We start from the raw sequence: 25,277 nt of genomic DNA, 5'->3' as shown, positions 1-25,277 counted from the left end.
AAAGATTCATTTTCAAAATCAAATTGATAACTCGTATCAGCTATTTTTCTACGAAAAATCCAGTTCCAGATTAAAACGTTTTCATTAAAAAAAAGCAATCGAAGAAACAAATTTTATTCGAGTGATGGTGTTTTGATGTGTAGTTACTATTGACTCGATTGAAAATGAGTAAAAAACAACAGACGTTATTTCAGTCATGGCAAAATGGTCCTAAATCAACAGATCCTAATTTGTCAAGAAAAGCAATATCAAATAAAGCTTCAGCGACACTTGACAGTGATGAAGACGATGATTTATTGCGACAGGCCCTCGAAGAAAGTCTTAGAGAGTATGAGTCAAATAACAATAAAAATGTGGTGTCAGCAAAATCTTCAGCATCTTCAACATCTGGCTACTCAACTGAAACCACTGCAGCAACTCTTGAAGAACACTTGCCAGGATTTGATATGGGAGCAGGGGACACCTGGTTTTATCCCACAAACAAACCAGTAAGGAAATATCAAAGAGATATTGTCGAAACTTGTTTGTTTCACAATACTTTGGTTACTCTACCGACTGGATTAGGTTAGTTACAGACTTTTTTAAACATAACTTTTTATGAATCTACTTCACAAATCTTTATTTAGGGAAAACTTTAATAGCTGCTGTTGTGATGTACAATTTTTTCCGATGGTATCCCAGAGGCAAAATTATTTTTATGGCTCCCACAAAACCACTGGTTGCTCAACAAATTCAGGCCTGTTATGAGATCATGGGGTAATAATATAATAATATAATAATCATAATATATAATAATAATAATAATAATCATCATCATCATAATCAAACAGATTGCCCTTAGATTCTACAAGTGAGATGACTGGAGCAATGAGTCCAGCTGATCGGAAAACACAATGGAGAGAGAAAAGAGTGTTTTTCCTTACGCCACAAATTCTTACCAACGATATCAGTCGTGCAGCTTTTCCAGCCAGTGAAATCAAATGCTTAGTTCTCGACGAGGCCCACAAAGCATTAGGAAACTACGCTTACGTTCAGGTAGTTCAAGAACTGTGCAACCACGGAGCTGTTTTCCGGATTTTAGCCTTAAGTGCTACACCAGGTAACTTTTTCTGAAATGTTTTTTGTTCAATGCATAATCATCCTTATTTTATTCTTAAGGGAGCGACCTGAAAGCTATTCAACAAGTAATTGTGAATTTACGCATCGCAAAATTGGAAGTACGTAATGAAGAATCTCCTGATATAGTGCCTTACGCTCATGCTAGAACAATGGATAGAGTGGTGGTACCTCTTGGACCTGAGATCACTCAAGTCCGTGATACGTTTCTTAACATATTTAGCGTGTGTGCTCGACGATTGATAGAATCAGGCGTTTTTTTCTCTAAAGACATTGGTTCTCTATCTAAGTACATGCTGCTACAAGCACGTGATAAGTTCCGGCAAAATCCACCCGACAACTTTCATCGCAGTCGATCGGGGATAATGGAAGGAGATTTCGCTCTCTGTATCACTCTGACTCACGCCTTAGAGCTTCTACTGCAGCATGGCATTCGCGGATTCTACAACTTCTTGGCTGGAAAGACAGATGCAGCTGATGGTGAAACTGGCCACAATCGAACTCGAACAGAATTGGTCAAAGTGACCGGATTCCTCGAAATGATGAGCGATCTTAAATCCAAATTTGGCAACGACTGTCAGATAGGCTCTGCCGTCAGTCACCCAAAGTTGACAAGGCTAAAAGAAATTGTACTTGAACATTTCCAAAAAGCAGAAAAGGAGGGCAGACCAACACGTGTGATGATCTTTAGTCAATATCGTGACTCAGTTAACGAGATCGTGGCGCTTCTTGAAGAATATGCTCCTCTCATTAAAGCCATGTCCTTTGTCGGACACGGTAACAGCTCGGGTGGCGTTAAAACTAAAGGATTCACTCAAGCCGATCAGATTCGCGTCATCAAGCAGTTCAGTGAAGGCGACTATAACACTCTGGTGGCAACGTGTGTCGGCGAAGAAGGACTGGACATTGGCGACGTCGATATGATCATCTGCTATGACGTTCACAAATCCCCTGTGCGCCTTGCCCAGCGATGCGGCCGTACCGGTAGGCAGCGTGACGGAAGAATTGTCATGTTAATGACGGAAGGCAAGGAAGAGCATGCATACAATCAGAGCATGTTAAAAAAGAAGAATCTGCTCAAGAACATCGTCGGAAATCCCAAATTGAAAGAGTTTCTATTGAAGCAAGAACCCCGTTTGATTCCAAGACATTTGTCGCCGCGCTGTCATGAAATGCCCATGCATATCGCAGCCTTCCCGCCTCCGACGAGCCGTCCACAAAAGACCAGCGGTCCGTCCGTTAGCAGCAGCAACTCCACCATCACCAGTCGAAGACCCCGGACAACCAAGTGCTACTATCTATCGGACACGGAGACGGATTATTGGGCACGCAACTTTCAAACCAATCAACTTGTGCCGGTTCTACCCGAATCCAATGCGGCTGGTTCTAGCTACGAAGTGATAAATGACGAACCAACGCTCAATCTGAATAAGTGGTCGCTATGGCAGCACTCACTTCAGCCTTCTCTCACCGTCGGCCATTCGACACTAACGAAAAACTATGTCAACATTCTCGAGTACATCCAATCGCGACGAGACGATCGAGATGACAATTACCAGCAGCGGGATAAGACGGATGTACGAGAATTTGACGGCGACGTCATTTCATCTTCCATAGAGCCTCCCTTGGATATTAGGTGCGACGTTATCTCCCCGGACGACGTCAAAAAGAACTTCTCGCGGGATTCAAGAGCTCCAGATTCGTCAATGAGCCACTCTGGACTCTATAGCCAAGACTTTCTCAATTTATTTCAAAGAATGTCCACGAAAATCGATTGCCCACATGTTCCTAGTCCGCCGCCATTTTGTTTCGACGTGTCGCCAGACAAGTTAAGCCCGAGTCCATCTTCATCTTCCAAGTCATTCCATCAGCTTGTAGCTGGAGAGCCGACTACTCCAGTCGTGTTGCAATCGTCGTTCGTCCATATTCTGCCCAACGGCTTGACATCAGATCGATTGCAGGGGAAAGCCGGACAGACAAACACTTCAATTAGTGACATAACAACCGCACGGCTGCCTTTCAAGTCTTCTTCTACTCCTTTGCCAGTTGCAACTGCCTCATCGTCCGATGCCACTAATTCCGTATGGAAGCGGGATAGCCTTTGCCATTATGACGCGAAATTGGACATGAATTCATCAAGCGTAGCCCAGACGCCACCAATATCTGAATTAGAATCCTCTACTTGGTTTCTGGATCCGTCACCTATACTTTCTCAGCGCCGCAAGAAGGGACCAGTCAAACGGTCGTTAGAGTGGGGGGCCACTTCCACACCAGCACCGGCCAAACGGCTTAAAATGGATGTGAATTCTCCTATTTTGCGACGAAATCAAGAAGAGAATACTCCATGCTGTAATGGGGAACAAGATGGTGGTACAACGGATGTTCAACCGTTGCATGACGCAGATCAAAGTATTTTATCCGTCACTCAGATGGTGCATATACTGGAAACGTATGATGGCCCTGCAAACGAAACCAAAAAGGTGAAGAACGTTCAGCCGAATTTTGAGCTGGAAGTAGATTTTCTCGACAGCTCTGACAGTTCATCTTCTTTGCCCAGCTCTCCAAAGGCTGTTAAAAAGGAGACTTTTACTACTGCTTACGTAACACCACCCAGGAGAAACGCAGGACCTTCCCATTTGTCGGAATCACCCGTTTTCGATTTCTTGGAAAATACCCCCTCTCCATCGCCGGTTCGGCCCAAGCCGAGATCCCCAATCCGGAAAGAGAAGACACCAGACTTTAAGGTGGTCCCAAAAAGAGAAGTTCCAGTGGCCGTCAAGGCGGACTTCTCACTTAATTTCCCCGACAGTTGGGACGATGATGATGTAATTGCACCGTCTCCCATTCCCGAGCCGGCCCAATCTAAACTAAAGTTCCAACAGCCAGTGAAATCCGTCGCACCACCTATCCGGCAGCCAGTCAAGTCCATCGCAGCACCTATCCAACAGCTTTCACTAAATAAATCAGCAGCCGTCGACTTGAAATCTGCCTGGGACGAAGGTTTCGAGTTAAATCTCAGTGACTTGGAAGACATTGAATTGGTGGAGAAAGATCACTCGGATAAAAAGACGCTAACGAAGACGGGATCACCTCCTTCAAATCAAGGCATTCCAGTTTCTAAGGATAAGGTGAAGCAAGAGAGTCCTTTGGAAATCCACCCGGCAGTGACGGCTCAAGATTCCAGCGGCATCCGAAGAGAAATGGAAGACATTTTCGGCCCAGACACGGACGAGAGTTCGATACAGTTTGTAGAGAAAGCGGAACCTGCCAGGCAGGCCACGCCGCCGATTTTTACCATTGAATCCGATGAAGACATCATTGAAGCCACTCCGCCGAAGCCAGTCAATATTTCAGAATTTACTCCGCTGCGGCCCATTCCGGCTCAAGCTGCCCACCAGCTAGTGACGAGCGACGAAGACTCTCCACTGGTTTGCCGGAAGCTGAGGACAAAGCGAAACCCGCTAATGACGCAGTCTACTCCTATTGCTCAGAAACAACAAGATCCAACTGCCCGTGGGAAGGCTTTGGCCAAGCCGGCCAGAAAAGCCGCTTGTTCCTTCTTCGACGATGAAGCAGAACTCTCTCTGGTCGAGGGTTCGTGTTCCGCCGACGAACTCGAAGAAACGAATAACGGAGACCGTTACGAAGGCAGCTTCGTCGACGACTTGGGAACTCAGGCCGTCAATGAAACGTAAGTAGCTTTTAAAAATAGATTAATAACGCAAATCTAAATTCGATTGGTTTGAAAGGATGCGAGCGGTGTATATGGAGAGCGTCAAGAGCCCCGTGGCGCGACAGGGTTTCATCTTCCGCCAACCAGCCAAACAGATGAATCGTAGCGAAATATTTTCGCAAGCCGTCGTCGATCAGGATTCTGAATACGCGTTCGACTCCTTTTGTGTTGACAGCGATGGCGATGTCGAAAATATGGAAAATACTCACTGGGACGAACCCCGCATGACGCAACTGCCACCTCGGGCGGCTCGGACCCGAGCACAACAGATTCAAGCCAATCGACCACAGATCCCAGCCAATAGAGTGCAAACCACTTCGGCCAATGTCCGGCGACGCAAAAGAATTGTTTATGCCAATTCTTCCTCGGACGAAAGCGAAGATGTCGCCCCTCCTCCGAAGAAATCAATCAAATCCGAGGAGTCGGTTGTTCCACAGAGGAGCGCAATCAGACCAACATCAGCCCTGAATAAATTAGCCTCAACTCGAGTTGAGCCTACAACGAAGCTGAGTGTCAAAGTGGAAGCTATTCACCGGCCTGTTAACCCGACTAGTATGGTGCCAGCTAGCGATCGAGCCGTACTTCCACCGATGCCCAGCAGCAGTGCAGTCAAACATTTGATGACTGATAGCTGTAGTAGTAGTGGTAGTAGTGCCTCTAGTAGTAGAGCTGCTAGCTGTAGCAGCAGTGCCACGAGTAGCACTGTCTCCAATGCGACACCATTATCGCCTCCTCGAACGTTGCTCATCAGTTCAAGGCAGGTGGCAACCACTACTCAAGTCATCTCCTGCCTGCAAGTCAAGCACCGATGCCTTACTCACGTCTGTTCCTTCGATGTGGCCGACTTTGTTCTCAGCTCTCAACTTGGCGTCATCCGTAAATTACATTCAGGTAAGTTGGAAGTGCAGAGAAACTAGTCGGACTTTTTTTTTTTTTTTTTTTTTTTTTAAGGGAGGGGGGGGGGGGGGCTCTAGCCTCGGCCCACCAATTCCCAAGTTGCCTTATTAACGACTATTTAATATTCCATTCAGAATTCACCAACGGGTCCAGCCGCTGCCGACTGCAGGAGCAGGTTCGCCGTTTGGCGCTTTTGTACGATAAGCCGTATTTGATTGTGGAGGCGGATCGGACAGCGTCGAGGGATCCGCGGTTCAAAGGCGACTCGTGCCCAGCACTCGATCCTTCATCTGTCATCTTCAAGCCTAATACGCCGTATTTTCTGCAAACGCTGGCCGCACTGGCTCAAACGGATCTATCCGTCTTGTACAGCGAGTCGCAAGGTAAACTGTTACGTTTTTTTCAATTTCCGGAAGCGCCGAAAATAGCGTTTAACTTTCCCGTCTTTGACACTGATAGAACACACGGCCCGCCTGCTGAACGATTTGGGTCGTCAGGAAACACTCCGAGGATTGTCTCTTCCAAGAATGGAAAAGCTGAACCCAAAACAAGACGGAATTTCAAAGTTTTTGCAACGCATCCCCGAGATCAACCCGGCTGTGTCACTACTTATGGCCTTTCAGTTTAAGTCTCTTCGCGAGATTCTATGCAGGTTTGAAGCTCAACGCCTACTCTCCCTCGTTGTGTAACTCTCTGTTATGCACACACACTCTTTCACCAGCTTCTGCTTCGTTCGCTTTCTATTGCGGATTCTGAAATTTTTCCAATAACATGGAAATTTTTCTCTTGCTTTCTTAGCTCTTCCTTTCTTCTTCTTTTCTTTCCTCCTCCCTGAAAGCTACGGAATAGGAATGCGTGCCTTCCTTTTGTTGTCTTAAACTTCCTTGATCTTATCGGCTCATCAGTTCCTTTGCTTTCACTTTGTTAAATTCAAATATGGTTTTTTTTTTGTTTGTTTTTGTTTTCAGTTCCGTCGAAATACTCTCCCAGCGATGCAAAATCTCCCCCGGCAAAGCCAGGAATATCGTTCAAGCCTTTCGCGTTAACCACGCGCCATGAGTGGTTATCTTGAGTTTGTGCTTTAGCAAAAAGCCACGAATAAAAATTTGCACATGATGAATTATTGCTGTGATAAATTATATTACGCGATCAACTCTTGGCTTACATATGTGAATGAAATGTGTTGGTGAACGCGTTTATATTTATAATGTGCTTTTTAAGTGAAAACCCGAATTTTTAGAGAAAAAAGTAAAATTGATTAACCATATTATTATTTTTTTTACTTATTTTCTTTTTGTTTCATCCTGAACGAAGATAAATCTTATTGGGTAGACCTTGTAAATAGAATTTCAATACATGCACCTTATTATTTTGTCATGTTATATATTTTTTAAAACAACAATTCGCTCGTTGAGTTACAAGACTAGCATTACACAAAGTTCTGAAACGGCTTTAATAACATTGAAAAATCAATAGTCTGCATAATGAAATTGCACCCAATTAGAATAATTGTTACACATTTTCTGGCGCTCTGCGCAAGAAGAAAGCTCACGACAATAAGACGACGTGTAAGCGACAGAATTTTGAAAGATGTGAAATGCAATCTTCTTTTCACTTCGCGTATGAACTGCAGTCTAAAACAATCGCCACCGTATTCACATGTGAAGCGTTATTATTTAGACCGGAAAGAAGCCCGCCGGCGGATTTCCTTTACGATGACACTAAGACATAACAAATTGTGCGCTAGACGCTAGCGCGCTAGCTGGATAATAGCCCGCTTCTAAACTAGAGATTACGTTTCATAAAATGTACAAGGAAATTGTGAACATCGTGAAGTAAATAGAGAAAAATAAGAATAGACTTCGGTTGGTGATCGATTCACGAAAAACAAAAGCTCTAGCTTGATTCGGTTACTTTTTCTTATCGTTATTAGGAGCTCGTAAGTAACCAACGCGAGACTGTCACGTACACCACTTCCCCAAGACATAGGACTCGAGTACCGGAGGCTCAAGTCACTCGTCCCGTTCTCGGAGGCGACACATCGACCGTCAACTTGACGGAATCAAGTGCACGATCGAAGGCACTCGTCCGCCACTCATTTGAAACCCGTCCAGCTAGCGTATCCCGTTCCCTGCTCTCCTACGTTTAATTAACTTATTTCCAACCTTGAATGTGAAGATAATTCAAGATAATTCAACTATTTCACCAATTTGATTTTGACATCAACGGTGAAAGATGACTGTTTGGAAAAAAAACTCGTTGATGGGACGATCGGATTGATCTTGTGACATCACGGTCGGCCGACGAGGTTTCTCAAATCTTGACTACGATTCTAAGAAGAACGCAATATAGCACGATGGTTAGTAAAAAAGCATGGCGACTCATTTGACGTAACAAGATCCTCTCCATGAGTTGAGACAGCTGTCGTTTGGTTGGTGCTCAGACAAATCAATTTTTGTAATTATTATTATCTTTCTTTCATTTCCCGTTTGAATTCTCCCTCCAGGAAACTGGTTCCCCTACGCAGTTTGAACGGTCAGTGTTATACTATACACCTATATATATAATAGTTAATTTTATACGATATGTCTTGAGAGCAGTGGCACTGAAAATGGCGGCCGACAGCCGTCGTATGCAGCACGACAAGAAACGGGAGTGTGCCTAGGTCCCGATCGTGCCAGTAGATATAGTCGAGTGCGATTGGTGTTTCTCCAAATAAAGACGAGCAGGAGAACCACACAGCAGAGATCAGGATGACGTCCCGTCCAGTATAAATATACACTCTCACCAGCCGAATAGGCAATATCGACATTACATACCGGTATTAAACCTCCATAGTGTCCGATGATTGGATTTGCGGCGGCCGCCGCCGCCCGGAATCAAGTCGATGGATAAATCTGACAGAAGAGTAGTAGCGTCATTTTTTCTCTTTTCTCCCGAAACGAAATCAACGTGTACACATCACGCGGTCTTTCATAAAGAATTTCCCACTCGGTCTGGCGACTGACAAAACACACGGGTGGAAATGGGAGGGGGTGGTGCGGTGATGCCATTGGCAGAGCGAGCCAATATCTGTTGGCGATGGAAGAGTGAAAGGAAAATAAAAGAAAGGCGCGTCGGAGGAAGAAGAAAAAGAAAAAAAGAGAAAGCAAGTCCGACTTTTGGTCCTATAGATGCTGCTCAAGCTTATATGTGTGTGTGGTGGTACAGTGAAGTACGATATATATATATGTTGAATATCTCGTGACCGGGTCGGAGGGTGTAATTGGTTTCTTTCAGTCGGCAATATCCTCGAGGCTTCTGTCTCATGGACGAGTAGGTGGACGGAATCTCCGCGTCACATTCGCTTTTCTCTCTTCTCCATCCGCTCCGTCTGCCTCGTATAACTCGTGATTCTCAACGTCTCAATGGAAACCTTTGATGCCCAGTCTCATTTTGTGTGTGTATGTGTGTTTTGGTTCTCTACGGTAGGAATCAACGGCCAATACCCGCCATTCCTTCCATATCCCAATAAAACAAAACATACATGTATATTGCGTCACGCAAAACCTGCATTTAATGTACAAAATATGGAAATAATAAAATTCGAGTCGAGTTTATACGTGATAGCCAGCAACCTAGCACGCGTTTTATTATCTTGCCATGAACAAGAGGGGATCGTTAAAGTTAAATTCCGGAGAAAATTGAATTGCAGTGATCAGGAATACGTACAAAAGGATTCAACAGGGTCTAAGGAGACAGAGAGAGAGAGAGTAAGAGCGTGGGACGCGGTAATAATAAAGAGAAACCACTAATTGGATGTCATTTATTCACGAACTAATTCACTGCGCACACAATGGCCCCAGCAGCTCTCTCTCACGTTCTTTGCTCGCTATAGAGAGAGAGAGAGACTAAGGAAGTGGATCAAAGAGCACGCCAGAGAGAGAGAGAGAGAGAGAGAGATGCAGGTATGTTTATCAAATAAACAAAACTCTATTTGTAGGAAAAGTGATTAGGGCCCTGGCTATGTGAAAAATAAGCAGAGCGAAGAGAAGCAGCAGCAGCCATCCATAAGGAAACGTTATTATTAAGAAATGAAACAAAAGCTCAAGTGGAAAGCAACAGATAACATGAGCCAAAATCCTGTTGACTGCTTTTCTTTTTTCGTTTCTTCTTCTTCTTCCAACAGCAGCGACAGGCAGACCCCTGAAGTAGCTAGATACAACAGCAGCAAGAGAGAGGCTTATAAAAAGTTGAGGGGGATTTCGGGATTTTTCTTGAACACTAATGCATCATGAAGATTCCCCCATCGTGAATTCTCCACCGTTACATTAACGCCTGCATTATCAATGAGATCGTTTCGTCAGTGATTATAGAGTTCGGGACCGAGTACGGCAACTCGATGAGCGTATAATATATGAACGGATCTATCTATAAAAGAAAAAAGGTCTAAAACATAGCTCAATGTAGCGTACATCTAGCATAAGTTGGAAGTTGGGAGGCATTAGAGTCCGCAGCAGCGGAAGCCGCCTCACTCTAAAAAAGGAACCTAATGCTCGTTACCAATTGATATACACACACACAGCGGAATGATTTATTTGGGGGCCGCCCCTGCCCAGCTCAATGGGGGAATCAAGAAGACGGCACAGAGCGTTTTCGTTGTGCGTGTCCCATAGACAAAAGAGAAAGAAGCAAAACTCGAATCGAGCGAGCGATATTACGAAAATCCCGGAAAATCCTGAGAAGCCGAGAGGGAGCGGGCGGCGTTTTCACCGAGGCAAATATAACAGCGTCCATACGTACATACGTCAAAAGGAGAAAAAAAAATGACAGCTGTATATAAAGATTGAGAGTGCCCGAAAGAAAAGCCGTAAAGTGTCCGTGTGTTTTCTTTTTTTCTTTTCCGAGAGATGAAAAATTCAAGATGGGACAGGGTATAGATTCGAAGCCCCGGCCGTGATCTGGTATGCTGCGCATGAATTTTTGAAGGGCGCGCCATATATTCTTATACACCTTTTTTCTTTTCTTTTTCCTTTGTATATAGCTAGTATAGGCTACACAGCATCCAAGGCTTGGGCGTTATTGTGAGCTCATCTCTTGGGCTATGTGTCCTTGTCGCCATTGTATTTGTTGGCAAGCGCCGCCGCCGCCGTCTCCGAAAATAACCCCGAAAATAAAAAGAAAATCGCAATGTTGTTCTGCACTGATTATGAGCTTAAACGACGTACAAAGACCTTTCTTTTTCCCCCCCAAGGAAAGGATATATATGGTAGTCGAGGCGGCACAGTAAAGAGACTCCGGCAGACTATATACAGCACACGCTTCGCCAGTGCGAAAGGTGCCGTTCTCTTTCTCTATTCTCCGGGCGGCCAAATTGCGCGCACGCGGCGGTGTCGGCGCTATATAGATGCGATCTTTTCTTCGGTGTCATTATTATTATTATTATTATTCCCTTTTTTTTCTCTCTCTCCTTATCAGGAAAGGAAATAAGAAGCAAAAAAGGGAAAGGAGTAGGCGGCGGCTTCGTGTCAGGTTCTGGCTTGGAAATCATCCGAGACGTGCCCGAGATTAAATGACGGGACTGGAGAGGGAACGAACGCTCGTGCAAGAGCAGAGCTAGAGCTAAAATGGCGAGATGCGCTTTTAAAAGCAATCAATAACCACTGTGCCGCACACTCACGCATAGACGCACGCTCGAGTGTCGCGCGCGGCGCTGTCTTCTCTCCCTCGTCTCGTTTCACTTCTCTCTCTCTCTCTCTTCCTCCTTCTATACTTTTGCTCCACTCTACTTAACTCTTCTTCGCTGTATATATCACTCTGCGCAGGGACTATAGTCTTTCGAATCAAACAGGCCGTTTCCAGGGACGCTACTTCCTCCTTTTCTCTTTCGGTTTGTTTGCGGGCCCATTCCTTTTCCTTTACCAAACATTTTCTTCTTTTTTTCCACGCCAGGCTCTTATTATTTTTCATTCTAAAATGCAGACAGTGGATTGTAGTTATGTAATTTTTTTTAAGGAAATCGGAAACAGCCGACGAAGCGTGTCCAATATTCATTCAGCGCAGGGAATTTTCCTCCAATCTCTCCATATTATAGGATTTGATAAATAAAAAATAAAATTGAATAGGCGAGACTCGGAATATCATCGACTGTAATCCAATTCTATTTGATCAAAAGTCAAAAGCGGGCAATTCGATTCGACGGAACGGGGAGCATGCATATTTTATGGGCCTATACACAAAATGATGGAATAATACACCAGTGTCTGATATAAGGAAATGTTCTGCATACCCAGATCGAAACTAAAAAACAAAAAAATTACAATCCTGGATATCGAATTACCTTGCACCACGACATATATATGCCTACCGGCTTGAGACATTACGACGACGACGAAATTCGTGTACAGTATAATCAGAATGTTCCAACGCCTGATGCTGTGGATATGGAATAAAAAGAAAAGTAGGCTTATAAGAGATTCTAACGTCGTATTAAGCAGACAATTGGGAGGGGCCTGTCGAAGAAAGAGACTTGAATGGGAGGTACCCGTTGAAAAGATGTGCTAATAGAACTGCGCCATCGGGAGTCTAGACAGATCACGGGGTTGTTACGTCAGTGGAATTTTGGGTGGGCTTATAAGGACAACAACCCTCCCACACGCTTAAGAGCACACAGGGTGGTGGAGAGTGCCCAAAAGCGTCCTTATCTCTCTGGGATAATGGGTTCGGAAAGAGGCTAACTGGTCAACCTATTAGACTAAGAGTGTTGTGCGGACACAACTCACACAACTCACAAGTAATAGCCTCCAGGTATTGTGTGAACCGTGGAAATCATCCGGCACGCTCAAACGTACAGACAAATGGAATAAAACAAGGATTTATAGTTTATTTCAAAATAAGGGATGAGGAGGTGCCGGTGTGACGGCCAGGTCCATCTTAGTCAAAATATTCTTGTTTCACTTTTGCTTCAAGGGTTTAAAGTTCAAATATTTTCGAATGTGATGATTTTCTACCCACAGAAAAAGTTGTGAGGTACAAAACAAAACAAGCCTGATCTGCAGTCGTTCAACAAATGAGTTAATTAATAAACCCTGACTGAGAAAAAACAAAAACGGAGAGAGAAAACAAATGCAGTCAACCACCCAGCCCAAAAATAAACATATACTCCCTGACTACGTTTCCGCGATTTATAATCAACGCCACCAAAAACTGTCAAAAAGGAAGAATGGAGATCAGTTTTGTCCTACCTTTGTGCCTGGGAAATACAGCCAGGCATCTACAGTTGCTCCGCCATCCATCCGCTGAAGAGTTCCATCCACACCAGACGGGATAGGGTATAAATAAGGGTGTCCTCGTGAATACACCCACATTCACATGGACGTACACGAGATCATTTAAAGAAAGGTGAAAAAGAGAGATCCGTAGCTCGATTGAAAATGCATTCGATTGCATTCCAAGGATGTTTTTTATCTAAATAAAAATAGAAAATGGGTTACGAGAAAATATTGACAGAAACAACAATAAGTCTCAGGATAAGTTGAAAATGAGACACTGTGTAAACCCTAATTGTTAACCAATGGGAGAATGAAAGGTTTACATGTAATAAACTGCATTGATGCAGGTAATGCAGCATTAAAATATATAGTAGGTCACAGGTCAATAAAAGTTAACAAAATCATTACCTTGGAAGTGTTGATCCTGAAATTGTTGCTTTGACAGGTTAACACCTTCACAAGAAAAACTTCATGTTGTGTGGTTACGATGGATGGCTCTGTCCTCAAATCTGCAAAATAGAAAAAGGTTACTTAGTATACAAACAAATATAAACTGCCATGCATTGACAGGGCAATTACATGATAATTAATGCTAGTCAGAAACCAATTAACATTTCACAAATTAGAAACAGGTTTAACATGGTTTTATCTCTTCTGTATAAGTTCCCAAAATCATTCCATTCTTATTTTAAGTTTTATTTACCTGAGAAACTGCATGGAGTGGAGAGAAAGGGTAATAGTCACGACGGCCACATTTAATTCCAAACTAGTGATCCGTTCAGTTTTCTGTAATAAAAAATATCTGAACCTTCGTCTCTTTTTGCTTTTTCGAAATGACAGCAGACGACACAAAAATATTCTAATTAACTACGCCCTTAAGATATCGGTATTAAAAATATGTTGCCCCGCCTCTCCCACCACCCTCCCACCTTGAAAGCCAAAAGGGAATTAAGCAGAGGAATTAAGTCGCTATTATAGTCTTATAGAGAAAAAATAAACTATCAACATTTCTTAATTCAATCATCCATTAAGATTTTTCTTCTGAGCTATAAATCTGCTGGCTTCGTTTCGCCATAGCCAAGCACATATTTTATTGATTGAAAATTCGTGATAAAAATGTGTCGTCATTCGTCAGCGGATATCCAATCGGCCATACAAGAACGAATGCTCCGTATAAAGTTGCGCGATTTTTTTTTTAAAGTAGCTATATAATGGACCTTATATAATAGCGCATCCCGTTATTGGTTTGCCACTGCTGGGTCTTAGAGGCGATTTCATCCCTACATAAACTAGGTGTCATGTCCTCATTGCGTTTCTCGCCATTCAAGCGATAATGTGTCAATATAACACTGATGCAAACAGACCGACTGGCTGAAAGCTTCCTCCTCGCTCCCATGACCCGATTCGCGTCCGTCTCTTTTATTTACGATCATCTCGACACCGGTCTGATACACATAATGTAAAGCCGGATTTTCTTCCAGGGCTCTTCTTCTTCTTCTTCTTCTTTTAGCTTCCAGATATAGCATTTCGACGACAGTCTGGAGAGTATATCTCTTTATTCGACACCGACTGGGAAACCGGAGAGAATAATAAGAGGCTGGCTGGTCTTTTTTCTTCTCTCTTATTCTCGTCGCCCATTCTGTATTAAACCTGAAATTTTGAGTGAAACGCCAAGATTAATTGGCTTTAGCCCAAAGTGTCGCCAGACACACACGTCTCAGGCATTTGGGCATGGCGCGTTACATTTGAATAAGCCGGAGAGTATATATATAGAGAGAGAGCGGCGATTATTTCCTTTTCATTGGAGCTTCTCAATTTCTTTTATTACTCGTATTTCTAGACCAACACAAAGCCCCTCCTTTTTTTTCTTTTCTTTTTTCGCCCACCCTTATATCCGCCAAAATATATAAGACGCGGAAGTTCGCTTGGCTCTGCTCCGTCGACTGCTCCTAGCGATAGCCTCACTCCTTGTCAATTCCTCAAGGCAATGCGGTTATTTCTTTCCTCTTCTCCTTCTTCATCTTCATGCAGCCTCTCGTTATTCCACAGCCCCAAAAAGAAAAACCAATCGATTTCTAAATAGATGGACGTGGCAAATCCAGACCGAGAGATTCCATCTCACGCCGCAATCGATAACATACCAAATCTATATGTGCAAGATGATGGGGGATAGAAAAAGAAGAAAAAAAACCTGTTTCAATGACGTAATAAAATATCAGAGGTCAGCATCAACTTTCATCTTTGACAATCTCTTTTCTTTTTCTTTATTTGGTCCAACATTCAGAGGCGGGGACCGCCGACGTATGAAATACATCACAGAGACGTGATTGATGTTGTATACCGCATATTATAGCTACTGCTGCTATACTCTACTACTAGTCGGTAGTTTCCATCATTAAAACGGTATAGAGTTTATGGACTCTAGACACATATCACTGTACTACGCAATACTTTCTTGTTTTTGTTTTTTTATACCCTCGAGTTCATGTTTTTTACTCGTTTCGGTGCCTCTATGACTTTGTCTGAGACAAAACGCGACTCGTTTTTCCCACAGATTGATAAGAAATTTAATATTAATTACGATTAACTAAGAATAAATAATAAAGATAACTATTACACTATTACGCACAGGATATTATTTTATCAGAAAGTTTATTCGATGTTATGAAATTAATGATATGAAAAGTATTGATGTTCAAAGTGGTTTTTTCGTTAGGGTGATCTTGAAATTCGGACGTCGCATTGTTGGATTTAGCACAACTTGCCTCCTTACGAATTGTGCAAAGTATTTCGACTGGGCAGTAGAACGCCAGATGGTTCCTGGTAAAGGAAGGTCAATTCTAGATTTTAGATTGATATAAAAATCACGAATTGTTTTTGCTGTATCAACACTAGAAATCAAGTAGCAAACCTTTTCCCAGGAAAGAAGCGTGGCTTCCCAATCGCTCAATATCAGCGGCAAGTTTGCATGGCAAACCATGTTTCGCCCGTCTTTGGCTGTTTCGATGATTTGGACATTCGTTGTCATGTCCGGGTGTAGTGGCTGTAGCAACCATTCTTCTAGTCAATCAAAAAGCAAGTTTTGGCAATCGATTTCTGAGTTCGTTCGGATTGCGCCTTTTCGTCCAAGATGTTCTGAACGCAGAGCTGGTACTAGGTTTTTGACCATACACTTGTAGAGTGCCAGCTTTATCCTGATGGCTTTTAAATACTGTGCCCTGGTTAGATCGTTTTCTTTTTTAAGTCCTGGATGCACAAAATCGGGTTTGGTGAAAGATTCAATAACGATATCCATTGGCGTCTGGGAGCCAGAGATGAGCTGGTCGTAGATTTCTTGGACGGTTGAAGCTGTGGCGGGCGCATCAATCATTTTTAAAAGTTCGATCCACGATAATAAATAGGACGCCCAGTTTAAAGCCACTTCATCGAAATACCCGTGAGCCACAGCTAATCTTCCCTTTTGAGACATCTCCAAGTGTGTCAAATCCGACGGTTCATTCGTTGTAAAAAACGTCGAATCGGCCGTTCTACGATCGATGAGAGTTTTGATAAATTCATAGGAATCCACGGCGATTGACTTGGGATCATTCAGTAATTTTTTGGTTACAAAGTTCCATAAGGCGGGACCCAAGTGAAGCGACAGAATGCAAAACAAGACATAACACATGTCTATTGCGGCATTTTCTTCATAGATCGACATCGGGTTAAGCGGCTGATAAGGCTGGTGATGAACTCTCCTTCTTCGAATCATGTTGAGCTTTTGCCTTCTGTTAAGCGGCTTGACGTTTTTTCTTACTTTTTGTTTAATACCCATGATAATGATATGATGTTTATAACGAGGTTTATAATAATTCTTAGATAACAGAAATCATATAGGTTAAAGCATCACATGTTCAATATGGTGTGCTCCCCTAAGATAGAAAAGCAAGCTTATCAGCTCGCCGCGAAGGGATAATCGTAAGCCAGTTGAAAACTGTCTTAAATGAAAAATTCAGGGCCTATTGTTAACTCGGACTTATTCACAGTTCACACTTTTCTTCACAGACTTTTTGGTCTTAAAACGGTATTTTTCTGTCACAGTTCAATATCCTTGCAAGTTATTAACGTTTAGTTTGCTTAACTCTTATTTTCCAATTTTTACACATAAAGTTCAATAATTGAATTTAAAAATAACCATCTTTTAGTCAAATAACTGCAAAACATAAATGCAAATCTGGTTGTTGCGTCATGGATGGGACATCAAAGATTGCGTCATCACGGCGATACTACGGACATCTGGTGGTGATTTGATTGGGCGGAATATATTCGTAAAATTATTTTACTCATGTTTAACCATCCATTACGAATATATTTCAATAAAAATTATTCGACGAGAAGGATGAATTTTAAACTTAACACGTTAAATAAATGACACTTACATATGTAGTGGAAAGTGAAATTTAAACCTAAGGTGAAAAAGTTGTAGTCGCCACCGCCAGATGTCACTAGTCGTTAAGCAATTATTTTAACAGTTTTTCATTAATTACAGGAGAACTAATTAAGTAAATGAAATTATTTTTGTTCTGGTTGCACCGCATATTTTTTGTTTAATTTTTAAGACCAAAAAGTCCTAAATGTGTCGTAAAACGCCCGAGCTATGGAGCGTTACATACATACATACATACATACAGACAAAGTGACATGGCTTTTTTTTTCTGCGTATGCGATTATTAGCTTCGCCCTTCGGGCTCGCAATTATATAACTTCTTAAGTGAGGGCATGGACGTTCGCACTCTAAATCGCTCCCATACATTTTGATATAACGTTATTTATAATCAAATTACACTAACGATAATTTTGTTTTCGTAAATGTTAGTATTTTTCGCAAGTTGTTCAATTATTTTTAACATTTGATTTGATTTCTATTAAAATGTTATAGTCGGTTTTTTCTGACTGACACACAGCAGAAAGTACCGAAGTAGACCATTGGCTCACATGCTGATGCAATCGCAGCAGCTTATTTGATTGGACTGCATACGGTGTGCCCAAAAATAAGGTTGATTTAACTTTAAAAATAAGTTTAAAAGTTAAACAATAAAGAACAATATTCAAAATTAATAACCTTTCCGAAAATATAAATAACATTAGCGTAATTCAGTCATACATGTACGAGTATTAAGTACATAAATAGTAACGATTAACAATAATTGTGTGGAAGCCAGTAGGTGAGTCGGATAAGGCGTCGCAGGGTGCTCGGGGGGCACCTCGGGATCCGAGTTCGAGTCTCCTGGTGAGCTCAAAATGCAGAGGTCTAGCTCGTCAATGGAATGGATGGTCGTTGGCTTCTTCGGAAGCGAACGAGGGTGCTCTAGTATCTGTGGAACTATTGCATACGAATCATGGCTCAAAACATACATACAATGTCCTGTAACCGAGGTGTATTGCATTATATGCGATTATCTCCAAGTTGATCAATGGAATCCATGGTAATCCTTGGTCATACGGGAAGCGCTAGGCTGTACTTGATGTTGATGATTGCTAACTTTGATTGGGGATTCTTCGGAATCCCAGTATCGTCTACGTAGGCGATACTAGCGAACACCTCTTGCATTTTCTTCCCCTTTTATTTCTATTCTATAATTAAATTTCTACACACCCGGGGTGTTACATAAGGGACTTGTATTGTCCGCTAAAATGAAATAATGTTAATACGAAAAATTACGCGTTAAGATTATTTTTTTCAGTTAATTTTCCGCAGTTTTTAGCTGAACGTTTTCAACAATGCAGTTTTCATGTGTTTTCAGGTGCCAGCAAAAGAGAACATAACAGGTAAATAATAGGCTCTTCGTACAGCACACTGATAGACAGATGGATTGCGTTAGTGGCAATCCATGCAGCAAAGCAATGCAATGCAGTGACGTTACCAGCTACAGAGGTATATATAGACTGCTGGACTAATCCTTTTTTTTTTAAATAAATTATTTCTCTATATCGCAGCTTAGATATCCGTCCCCGTAGATATCCGTCCGAGCCCCACATAGTACATGGGCCGGACCAACCAGCGTCACAACACCCAGGACATACGTCGTCGTCGACTGTGCAGCCACCTGTATTTATTTGGCACAAGCACACTCGCTTCACCATGTTACGAACCATGGGTGCAGCCTTGGTTGCATTCTATTTGTGCGTTATGTATAGTCTGCTCTGCTGCTTAGTGTGTAGTAGTATATCCGCGAGCTCAGTATTATATACATATCAACCCTTTAGACGCATATTATCCGTTTTGAATGCCTTTTGTCCACCTGGACGGAACTGCAAACTATTTACTGGACAAGGCCGCGACTAAATAACAGCCCAAAGTTGATTCCCTATTTTTCACTCTTGGCGACTGGCAGAAGGGGGGATATACATCCATATATAGAGCGGGTGAATGGGATGGGAAAAGGGGCGCGCTTGAACCGGTGTTGTGTTTACACATTTGGTCGGGTTTCAACTTGAGACAACAGGCCTCTGAGAGAAGCTCTGGGCTCTCCGGCTTCTGCTGTATATGGTTCAAATTGCTGCTGTTGTTGGGTCTCAACATGATTGCTGGAAGCTTTGCTTGCAGACTGTAACAGCATCCCTCAGCAGCACTCTAAAAAACAGCAAATTAGTTGCCGATTACGATGCATCGATAAACACATTCAAGGGCGAAAAGAGATGTCTGGAAAAAAAAAATAACCATCAGTTCGCAGAGAAAGATACTACACTCCATGTATAGGCCATCACGAGAGAGAGAGAGAGAGCCTGAGACTTTGCTTTAGGCAACGCTGGTGCGCCATCAGGGAAGTATATTTCATGTTTCACGATGCTGAGAGACGTGATGGCGTAATACATATAGCCTATAAATATGGATAGTCTCTTTTTGTATATTCAATGATAGTTCTCCAGGCCCAGCGGGAAGTTCTTCTCTATTTGGCGCGCAAATTTTGTTGCTTTTCTATTTTCATGTTATTTACATTACGCACCGTGAAATTATTTATCACGATTCAAATGTGTTGCGGGTTTTTCCGGCGGGTGTTTTATATTACATCACCCGCGCGCGCTATATTTGTCCTTTTTTTTCCTTTCCTGTCTCGGCTCAAGTGCATTGAAAGCCTTCATTTCTGGCCAAGCGGATTATGTTCTTATATATACGCGGTTTTGTATTATTTACAACTCGCTGTGCATTTGATTTCTGGCGCTGCCCACGCCCAATATGAGGAGGAATTAGTTGGCAGGTAAAGTCGACAGCAGGAGATTCCACATGAAATTGTGTCTTTGGGTTTATAAATATTAGAGAATCTAATCTGTTTCTGTTTTTCATTAAAATACATAAGCATCGACTTCCCTCTGAACTCTGCTTTATTATAGTTTCATATCTCCGTTGTTCTTCTTCTTCCTTTTTCATCCGCTCCACAAGGAAACGGAATAGTTTCATCGAGAGCCATAGACGTTATTATTATTAAGGAAAGTAAATGGAGCGCGTTGCCGAGCACCGGAAGCGCAAAAGAAGAGACCAAAAGGCGATCAAGTGAAAAGCACAGGGAATCCTGTCGTCCCTTGCATGTAGGCCTATATGTCTGTTCAGCTGTCTTGTTTCTCTCCAGTCGTTTTTCTTATTCCTTCGATTTTTCTGCAGTTTTCTTTTATTCCTTTTGCTTTTTCCTTACATAGTCATCTCATTCGCGGTGTGTTGACCGAGTATAGCTGTTTCATGTCCCCAAGGTGGTGGATAATAAATATCTCAAAGATCTGGGCCCCACATCCAATTGGTTCTCGCAACATTTTTGGAATCACACCGTAGGGCAGAAAGCCTTGCCATTCTTTCTTCATTTACTTCATTCTTTTTCCAGTATTTTTTTACTGCTTAATTCTGCTCCATCATTTATTTATTATTGCAAAAAGAAGAAGAAGTAGAAGAATAAGCTCATCCTGCGCAGCTCTCCACGGGAGATATGGCAGGACGCGGGGATGCTCCTATATTTTATGGGGCGCCGTGTGACGCCGCCAGACCAAACAACATCCGCCGACGGTTCCAGCACCCGCAGCTTTAGTCCGGATGGCGTTTTCTGGCTAAAGAACAACTCGATCGCGTTTTTGCAACCCAAAAAAAAAATTCGTACCGGAGACTGACAGCATATTATAACTGACGTTGTATCTTTTCTATACTTGGCCGGCTATTACAGCACCTATAGATATATTCTACAGCAGCAGAAGCAGAATTAGTTAGTCTCTCGCTCGTTCCGTTTTCTCTAATGCGCTGTACCTTCCGATCGATTGTATCCGAAAGATTGAGCCGAGGGACACCTACAAATCACACACAAAACGCCGCAGCGCCCAAGTGATTCTTTTCTTATACATTTCAAATAGATCGGCATATCACTCGTCTCTTACGATTTCCGTCCGATTGAATCCGGAACGCCGACCCATTTGTTTTCTCTCTCTCTCTCTCTCGCTCTCTCTCCGCTTATATTCTCACGGCTGCGCTCTGCAGCTTTTGACGGTTGTTTTGTGTTATCGACTATCCAGCGCGCACCAACGCATATATACGATAGACTTTTGGCGAAAAAACTGCTGGGCTCTCTGCCAAAAAATTGGAACCCACCAGCAGATCTCACTCGCCTGCTGCGTGATGGTGTTTGTTGTGTGTGTGTATTTATACTATTGCTGTATAATTGTTGTTGGCCTCTCGGCATTCTTCCCCCGTATCCTGCCCTAGATTCTCCCCCTCTATCAATCCAAACCCGTGCCGCCCATTCTCCGACGTTTATAGACGAGAGAGTTTTCTCGCTTTGATATTCTTGAGACGCCCCGAATTTTCCCACGTGTGTGTCTGAGCTGCTGCTGAGACAATATAGGGGAGGGGAACGCACTTATCGTAATGAACGACACCAATATTATAGAGCCCGGCCAAAAACTTTTATAGACATTCCATTTTCCCGAGATGAGATCTGCTGTCTGCAGAGACCCCCCCGTTTTCCACACATGTGAAAATGAAAAACCGGGTCCGAATTTGTTTTTCGCGCTCCGCCTTATATGATGGGACGTGGCTGTTTGAGCTTTTATGAGGATGAAAGTTGGCATAGAGTCTATAGAATGAATGGAAGATAATATATCATTACTCTGCAGATTGATATTTCTTTTTCTCCAGCAGAATCTCCGCATCAAACCCATACCGAAAGAATGTGTGTACATACAAGGCAAAAGATGAGTATTGCGGGCCAACGAGATATATAATAACTTCATTTGTTTCTCGGAAACGGATATCTACTCACAGAGCGTCGGCCGCCGTCGACGACGGACCCTGATTTGATATTTTCTCAGATACCGGACCGATATTAGATATTAGATGGAAGCACATCAGCAAGCGACTAGGGTGGATCTCGCAACAGCTTACCATACGTAGACGTATTTCCGTCTCTAAGCGGATCGGGATTTGGGCAACACGAAAAAGCCCTTCATCAGAATAATGTGATGCCGGAAAAACGCGGAAAAAGCGATATATACGCACTTTCATACTGATGCCATCGCAGGACTTCCTTAATCAGCGAGTGCTCGCGGTGCTGCTCGGAATTTCCGCTGGAAGCGGTATTAGCCCGCCTTTCCTCTGTACATAGAAGAGAGATGACGAAGATTCTGTTTCTATAATCATCGTCAAATAACTCGATTAAATAGAAAGCGACGAGGACTGAAAGTGACGAAGGGGAGTGATGAGCTGATCAAATAATATACAGCGCCCAACAGCCATCCCTTCCGCTCCATTCCGCACGTCGGCACTTGTTGTATGGATGTCTTATGGATATTCAATTATCTCTTATCGCGTCCGGGTTTAGTTCTCTCTTCGCAACTGTTTAGCCTACATGGAAAACTTGAATTCCTTTCATTCGCGCTCCCCGATGCGCTTTCGTCTCATTCGTTGCCGTGCAAAATAATGGAGGGTGTAGTAATACGCCGTGCAAGAGACCCGGCACATTCAACCGGCTCACGTGTTCCGCATCGTGATCTCGGCAGCAGCACCAGCGGGATGAAAACATTTCCAGGAAAGAAAAAGGCGGTATACGTGCATAGCTCGGCTCAGTGTGCAGCAGGTACTATACCAATACGGATAATTAAGTTTCGCAATATCGTTCCCATTTCCCTATCGCTCTTCTGCGGAAGGAAATAAACAACGGACCCGGGTTTTACGGAGAAATATGAAATCACTTTTTCTTTTGTATAATAGATCTGATGCCGATGCTGGTCTGATGAGATCCGATGGTCTCCTCGGTGTAACCGACTGCAGCTGCAGCCCATCAATTGCTGAAGAAAGTGGAGGTTGAAGAGTAGTATGCTGCCCTTCGCTACATACACATGGAGAGATGGTTCCCAATGAGCAATGACAGTGTTAAATTTCCCATAAGGGGATTCGACGGGAAGCTAATTTTTTACTAACGACTTTTGCATGGAGGCATAGGGAGGTCTCTCAGACGGTGGCGTCATCTAGGCTCTCGCGGCATATAGACATACCGAGAGACCTTTTTGTAAAAAAAGCGGACAACCCCTTAGGGGAAATTTAACATGGAGACTGGAAACCATCTCTCCATGCCCGTGATACAAGCGCCAAACAAATATATATCCGTCCGCATTCTCTATTGGCAACTCCGCAGCGACTGCTGCACTGTTGGCTGGGATATCCAACAGGAAATTCGATAGATAACGAGGCGAATAAAAAAAGGGAGCCTGAGATATACAAATATGATGATAAGGTCACTTGGTGCAAAGGTTCTATAGGGCTAGTGGGGGAATCAGTCGAATGGCTTCGATTGCAAGAAAGTGTGAGAAAAAGGAAGGTCGTGACACGATATGATCGCATCATTTCCCTCTTCCATTCTATCCTTGCATCCTTATACATAGACAATTGAACGTATGTATCTTTTTTGCTGTAGTGCTCCCTCCCCTTTTTGTAGCTACTCTTTGTCGGACAAGAATCCTAAGGGCTGTTGGCCTCCATGAATCTATAGCTTGGCAGGATCGTAGAAGTTCATCAGACACATTTCAAAAGAAAACTGAGGGTCACACGCTTTATCGCAGGTGGTTCAGTAATCGACTTGATACAGCATATTTTACCGACATTTGTCTTTTATTTTTCAAATTCCTTTTAATTTGTATCTTCATCATATATTATAGTTATAAGTGTATTGCTAACCCAAATAAAATACACCACTAAGATATGATGGGAATGCTTTAACAAGGTCTATAAACTTTTTTGAAATAACACCAACACCTGGCCACCTGGCCTGGTTCGTCCAAGAAGTTCCCGGTTGTCATTGAAGTTTCAAACGAAATGTCAGAATTCGGTTTTCGCTAAAGTAGAAACAAAATTTTAAACTGAATTATTTCACCATCTTAATGCTTTGATGATATTCAATGTTTCATGCAGTATACCATTGATCAAATTGTGTTCTAAAATATTCAATTTAAGTGAATAAATGATGCAGAATTTTTAGAAAAAAAAAGGAAGCTGTTACTGGTATACCAACTTGATTGATTGTCGTTGATTGTCGGGAAAACGTTTGCAACAAGTAACCTGGCGGCATAATGAAGGACGACATCGTAAGTTGGTATACCAGTAACAGCTTCCTTTTTTTTTCTAAAAATTCTGCATCATTTATTCACTTAAATTGAATATTTTAGAACACAATTTGATCAATGGTATACTGCATGAAACATTGAATATCATCAAAGCATTAAGATGGTGAAATAATTCAGTTTAAAATTTTGTTTCTAATTTAGCGAAAACCGAATTCTGACATTTCGTTTGAAACTTCAATGACAACCGGGAACTTCTTGGACGAACCAGGCCAGGTGGCCAGGTGTTGGTGTTATTTCAAAAAAGTTTATAGACCTTGTTAAAGCATTTCTTTATTCATCTTTATTTCTTTACCTATTTTATTGTCATATTGGGAATACACATATATAATACATATAGACTGGCAATCCTTCGAATGATATGAAAGCAAATGAAAGTGACGTCTGCCCATCTAAGATCCTATCGCGAAAAGAAAATTTAAAATAGAGGGAGGATGACTGTGTTATATCAGCGACGACTATATAGTCCCGAGATTCTCTATAACGTCAACCGCTGAATACTAGGGTATAGGCTATTGGATAACATGGGCAGCCATGTAGTGTCTATCTCTAATATAGGCCTATATTGTCGAGTGGACGAAATGGGCGGCCAACTGGGTCGAGGACGAATGCGTGCAGTCGTCAGCTGCTCCTTGATTCGGCTGTTCTGCTGG

At 42.6% G+C, this 25,277-nt stretch overlaps 2 protein-coding genes and 1 long non-coding RNA gene across 5 annotated transcripts; 2 read left to right on the top strand and 1 right to left on the bottom strand.

Annotated features, from left to right (window-relative positions):
- Window positions 1-3: 3 nt before the first annotated feature.
- Window positions 4-7,118, top strand: LOC124310829 (Fanconi anemia group M protein homolog). Its single transcript, XM_046774881.1, has 8 exons — window positions 4-564; window positions 627-756; window positions 831-1,099; window positions 1,159-4,807; window positions 4,866-5,740; window positions 5,881-6,129; window positions 6,206-6,398; window positions 6,715-7,118. The coding sequence occupies exons 1-8, from the start codon at window positions 165-167 to the stop codon at window positions 6,803-6,805; spliced, it is 5,856 nt and encodes a 1,951-aa protein (XP_046630837.1). The 5' UTR covers window positions 4-164; the 3' UTR covers window positions 6,806-7,118.
- A 2,221-nt stretch (window positions 7,119-9,339) lies between these two features.
- On the bottom strand, window positions 9,340-13,814 carry LOC124311479. 3 transcript variants are annotated; one of them, XM_046775996.1, is made up of 4 exons: window positions 13,700-13,814; window positions 13,405-13,507; window positions 12,970-13,192; window positions 9,340-10,063 (listed from the first exon to the last, which is right to left on the bottom strand). In XM_046775996.1, exons 1-4 carry the CDS (start codon window positions 13,711-13,713, stop codon window positions 9,969-9,971), a joined length of 435 nt encoding a protein of 144 aa, XP_046631952.1. In that variant the 5' UTR covers window positions 13,714-13,814; the 3' UTR covers window positions 9,340-9,968. The 3 variants fall into 3 exon arrangements, with proteins under 3 accessions (XP_046631952.1, XP_046631951.1, XP_046631953.1); XM_046775995.1 differs by having other exon boundaries at window positions 9,340-9,940; XM_046775997.1 differs by lacking the exon at window positions 9,340-10,063 and adding an exon at window positions 11,912-12,160.
- Window positions 13,815-24,385: 10,571 nt separating this feature from the next.
- LOC124311551 lies at window positions 24,386-24,961 on the top strand. Its single transcript, XR_006909834.1, has 2 exons — window positions 24,386-24,588; window positions 24,769-24,961. It is a non-coding gene; the product is annotated as an uncharacterized LOC124311551 (long non-coding RNA).
- The last annotated feature ends 316 nt before the right edge of the window (window positions 24,962-25,277 follow it).

Source organism: Daphnia pulicaria, chromosome 8, assembly GCF_021234035.1.
Source record: "Daphnia pulicaria isolate SC F1-1A chromosome 8, SC_F0-13Bv2, whole genome shotgun sequence".
Classification (NCBI taxonomy): domain Eukaryota; kingdom Metazoa; phylum Arthropoda; class Branchiopoda; order Diplostraca; family Daphniidae; genus Daphnia; species Daphnia pulicaria.
The sequence above is the reverse complement of the archived record's forward strand: the minus strand, read 5'-3'. Positions and strand labels throughout refer to the sequence as shown.